Consider the following 5,274-nt stretch of genomic DNA (forward strand, 5'->3'; position numbering starts at 1 on the left):
TATTTCCAAAAAATGGCAATTCACCCATTCCTGATAATGGGCCATATCCTATTGATAATGTTATTGTATCTCTACCATGTCTTACAACAGTTGGGGCTGAACCTCCCGTTTTAGCTTCTACAATTGGATCCCCTAGTCTTGTTTTGCCTAAAGGAGTACTTGATGAAATCTCCTTAACCATTTCCTCCAATGTAGATTGTTGTTCCAGAAATGATGAATATACTGCTCTATTTTGCAAGAAATTTACTCTTATCGATTCAATGTAGTTCAAACATAATAAAAAAAGTGTTATTTTGAAAATAATAATTTTATCTCTGCTCATTTTGAATAAGCAAGCTCCCTAATATAATCAATTCTTTTTATTTAAAGTTATCAGAACGTTTATCATTATTGAATAATGTTGATTTATGCATGTATATACAATCAAATGCATGTACTTTTACATGCTACACGTTACTTATTTGTCATTATTGACATTTTATACCGCCATGATATGCGAAAAATTAACCGCCTAAGTATACATGTGGCTGAAATTACAAGTAGATCGTTGTGGGGTCATTTTTACGCCAGTAATAAAAATATAGCTTGTAATTTCAGCTTCAGGCAAGAAATCATTTTTTGCAATTTTTCTATTGTTATCTAATTTACTCTATCGCAAACAAGGTAAGTTTTTTTATACGAAGTAAAGTATAAATCAATCACCAGAACACAATATTGTAATTACACTTTTCTCACCCCTCAGGTAAAAATGGCTCAGAAAGCTGTAACAAAGAAAAGTAAGATATCAAAGGAAGCTAAGAAGAACAAACCTAAGAGAGCAATGACTGCTTTCATGTACTTTGCAAGCAGTAGGAGAGCAGAAATTACAACAGCAAACCCGGCTCTCAGGTCACAAGTAGCAGAGGTTGCAAAGATTCTCGGTGAGGAATGGAGGAACATGAGTGAGTCAGATAGAGCTCCATTTCAGAAACAAGCAGACGCAGACAAAAAGAGATACGAAAGAGAGAAAGCGCAGATGGCAGGGCAGTAAAAACTCAGTTTCGGAGCGTTGAATAAAGGTTTTAAATGAGTTAGAATAACCTTTCCTGTTACAGATAAAGCTGGATTTTCAGGGAAACTTCGAGGTGTAATAAAAAGGTCTAACTTAGGAAAACAGGATAATATTAGTTCTTTCTACTAATTTTGCGTATCTAAGCACTCATTTCGAAATGTTCCACGGTCCTTCTTCAACACCGGGACAAATAGATTGTTGTGAATGGATATTTGTTTGCGTCTTGTATTTCGATGTACATGAATTGTGAATCATCCTATCTTGAACTTCTGCTGATAAATAATCCATTCTTTCTTTTTGATTACTCTGGCTATGTTGTGTAGGTGATTGAGACTTTATTTGAGATATTAAAGGGCCTATGTCTGGTAATGAGGAGAGCAAACTTCCTTCTCTATAGCGTAAATTCAAAAGACCATTAAGTGTTACAAATGCAGTCTTTAAGAATGACTCATTCACTCCAAAGGTGCAGGTCTCCCTAACGAGTTCAGCATAGTTTTGTACATGTTTGAGCATTTCATAATATTCGGATTGTTGTTCATGCAAGGTTCTAAAATAAAAGTTCGCAGCTGCACCATCAAATTGTATTGGGCCCGGATTACAGAATCTATCCTGCATGGCCCAATGGTCTTGTACTATTTTAAGCCAACGATAAGCCTTCCCCTTCAAATCAACTTCACTAGAAGGAATCGTAGGCATATTACCTGGTAGCTCTGGATGAGTTTCATCGTTTGAAGGAACGATCTTCATTAGGCAATTGAAGGGAATTGCAGTCATTCTCCAATCTGAAACCTCCCCACAAAGTCCACGGATAGAGCAAAGATGCCCAGTCAACCCACTTTCAACAACAATTGAGGCAAAGTGGCCAAGTGCGTAACCGAGTTTTGCGTCAAACTGAGAGGGCATTGCAGATCTACCTTGATAACCAAAGAAATGTGTGAAAGGCTGAAAATTACCATTGTATTTGTTTTCCTGTTTTCTTTTTTTAAGTTCTTTCTTAATCATAAGTACCAACAAAGCCTCTGTTTCTATCGCTGAAAACGCAGAGTCAACATCTAAAGAAAGTATTTCTTTCCTGATAAATCTTGGAAGGGACTTAAATAGAGCAAGACTCCAGGGTGTCATCTTAGAAGAATACTTTCCCAATGAATTTGTATTTTGATTGTTAATGTTGTCTTGATTCAAGTTACCACTAATTGTATTTTCGGCCCCCTGATGAGTTGTATTCGTTCCTTGGTTACTTGGTGTTTCACTACTTATTGTTGGATGTTCCCCATGCCCTAAATTCATCATCTCTGAAATAAAAAGCTTCATTTCTGTATGTTCTTCTGCAAATCTACGCAATTCATTTATCTCTGATATTAATATTTTCATATCAGGCAAATGAGACAGTAATGCATCTGGAATTAACACAGTTCCAAAATTTTTTCCAAATTCTGCCCTTTTACAAATCACATCCGCCACATCCTCAACTATGTGAACCAATGTTTTGTCTGCTGCACCGTACTCTTCTGCAATAATTACTACATTTGGATGAGTTTGCAAGGCACACTCTAAAACCTCATTGGAAGGTTGTCTTCCCATTAACCTGATAAAATGCCAATATTTTGGCATTGAAGCAGCATCTGTTAAAACATTTCCTATCAAACTTGCATATAATTTTGTACTCGAATCAAATCCAACACAAGCTTCTACAAGGTCATTTGCTAAATTATTAGAAGCAGTTGCAGGGACTCCAACTACTTTTGTGTTGCAATTGTTTTGGAGGAAGTATTCTGACAAAATTGCACCTTGTGTCATCCCAAAGGCAGAACCACATAAAACTAAGCCATCCAAATGCAAATTCATGCAAATTTGCCTGGCTTTTTCCAAATTTTCTTTTGAAATCAGACATTCCGTGTATGTTCTACCAATCAACTCTGAACCACCTTGATTTGGTAAAAGATCAACATCCTTTTCAGTGAGAGTAATGTGTTTGCCTTGCAAGAATCCCTTAACACCGTAGAAACCTAGACATCTTCCCCTAACCATTTTTAGACGGTGATACAAACCCCAAACAACATTCGCTATTCCAGGAGCTTGCCTTGACATTAACAACACACCAATCCTCAATCCTACACCGGGGCCTTCAGAAGAAAGATCAAGTTGTGCTTCTTGGCAGTAGAAGTGATTAGAATTGCACAAATGTGGATAATATGTTGTAATTTGTCTTTTTATTAGTGGGTCCGATAAATTGTATTGAGTTGTAGGTTTACATCTGGCCTTCAAATTGGTCAAAAGTATTGGCAATGGTGGTCTGTAAGTTGTGCGATAAAGCTGAAGAGGGGATAATGTTCCCTGAATCCTGTTGAATACCCCCCTCTTACCCGTACTAGTTCCTTGTGATATATTTCTATCAGTCTCCCCTATAATGCCTTCTTCCTCACCACCATAAAGTAAATCCTTTATTTCTGGTGTCCTGACAATATACGGAATAGTCTCAGAACATGGACCCTCAAATTGCAGTGGACCAGGGGCACGATAAAGATCTTTAAACTTCCAAATATCTCTGACTTGCTTTAGCAACTTGAAGAGTGGCCCATTTAGATCTACCAGCTGTCTAGTAACGGCAGCATAATAACCTGATTTTGACTTTTTTGCCTCCATTATTCTCGTAATGCTAATTCCACACGCTTGCCAATCTATTGGATTACCTTCAAGGCCCCTAATAACTGCAAGGTATCCATTCATACCCTTTGAAACAAGCGCTCCTGCACAGTGTCCAAGAGCATAACAATAGTTTGAATCAAAATTTGATGGCATTGCGCATCTTCCCTCGTATCCCAAATAATGGTGCATCATTGTAAAGCCAAATGGCATCAAAATAGAGTCGGGGTATTTATTGGAACTGTCGATTTCCACTGGGACAGCCTCTTTAGTTTGCCCATGTTCAATATCGTAGTAAAATGACGTTCCATGCCTCCTATGAAGTTCTGCCTCTACTAGTAATATCAAAAGTCTTTCCGTTGCTATCTTAGCAACTTGTATCTGTCCTGTTGCTTCCCTATCAAGTAAAAGTTGTTCTCTTATATTTTCCGGTAAATATTCCCAAATACCGGCGGAAGATTTAGACAGTAACTTACAAATTTTTCTGTCATACTCATCTGGAGCTATCTCATCTCCTTCATCATCCTTCAATTCGTCCAAAATATCGTTTAGTTCTTGAATTAATACTTTAATTTCAGGAATGAATTCTATCAAACCTTCTGGAATAAGGATAATTCCGTACATTTTTCCTTGCCTAGAACGTTCTTCCATCAAGTCTACGATGCTTTTTACGATTTCAAATAGTGTTATACCTTCATGTTCAACTTCTTCCGCAATAAAAACCATATTTGGTCTTGTTTGTAGGGCAACTTCAAGTGCTAGATGAGACGCAGACCGTCCCATAACCCTCACGAAGTGATATACATTTTGAGATGTACAAATGTCAGAGCATAGATTCCCAACACATTCAGCATAGGTTCTAGCAGCAGTGTCAAATCCAAAGGAAACCTCTATCGCTGGATTCTTAAGGTCACCATCAATTGTTTTTGGAACGCCAACAACGCAAATACTATTCTTTTTCTTTCCCATGTAATCAGCAATCAAAGCGGCATTCGAATTTGAACCATCTCCACCTATGACAATTAAGCCGTGTAATTGAAGTTGCTCGCAAACCTTTTCAACATTTTCTAGGTCTTTTTCACCGTTTATCCTTCCCCTCCCAGACCAAAGCATATCGAAACCACCTTGATTCCTAAAACGGTCCATCATTTCATCAGAGACAACCTTGTATGTCGACTTAAATAGGCCATCTAATCCCCCTAAAAATCCAAAAAGTTGACTGTCCGGATGGTGGTTTTTAATGAAATCATAAACACCACCTATTACATTATGCCCTCCTGGTGCAGGCCCACCAGACAACACAATACCAACTCTTAAAGCGTGATATGAATGTTCCACATTATTAGAATCATCTCTAACGATTTCAATGCATGGCCTACCAAATGTGTTAGGTAATAATTCCTTTAATTTATCTCCATCTTTCTGAACCAAATCTGGTATGTCAATTTCCTTTGTTTCTATTGAATTAGTTGCAAGAGAATACGGTAAAGTTGGTGTCCAAAATTGTCTTTCGAGTTGAACAGGGCTAAAATTTTCAAAAAGATCTGCAGAGTGAAGGTGTGGTTTTCCGCCCATTGATA

The 5,274-nt window shown here is 37.6% G+C and overlaps 3 protein-coding genes across 3 annotated transcripts; 1 reads left to right on the forward strand and 2 right to left on the reverse strand.

The window, feature by feature from the left end:
* Positions 1–85: 85 nt before the first annotated feature.
* Positions 86–322, reverse strand: FG386_002585 (uncharacterized protein; the record flags this gene model as incomplete). Its single annotated transcript, XM_067341947.1, has 1 exon — positions 86–322. A coding segment is annotated over one exon (237 nt), but the record flags the coding sequence as incomplete, so codon positions are not given.
* A 426-nt stretch (positions 323–748) lies between these two features.
* On the forward strand, positions 749–1,030 carry FG386_002586 (high mobility group small protein; the record flags this gene model as incomplete). The annotated part of the gene is made up of 1 exon (XM_067341948.1): positions 749–1,030. The coding sequence occupies one exon, from the start codon at positions 749–751 to the stop codon at positions 1,028–1,030; it is 282 nt and encodes a 93-aa protein (XP_067197502.1).
* A 168-nt stretch (positions 1,031–1,198) lies between these two features.
* On the reverse strand, positions 1,199–5,269 carry FG386_002587 (pyrophosphate-dependent phosphofructokinase; the record flags this gene model as incomplete). Its single annotated transcript, XM_067341949.1, has 1 exon — positions 1,199–5,269. The coding sequence occupies one exon, from the start codon at positions 5,267–5,269 to the stop codon at positions 1,199–1,201; it is 4,071 nt and encodes a 1,356-aa protein (XP_067197503.1).
* Between the last annotated feature and the right edge of the window lie 5 nt (positions 5,270–5,274).

Source organism: Cryptosporidium ryanae (assembly GCF_009792415.1).
Source record: "Cryptosporidium ryanae isolate 45019 chromosome Unknown contig_44, whole genome shotgun sequence".
NCBI classification, from domain to species: Eukaryota; Apicomplexa; class Conoidasida; order Eucoccidiorida; family Cryptosporidiidae; genus Cryptosporidium; species Cryptosporidium ryanae.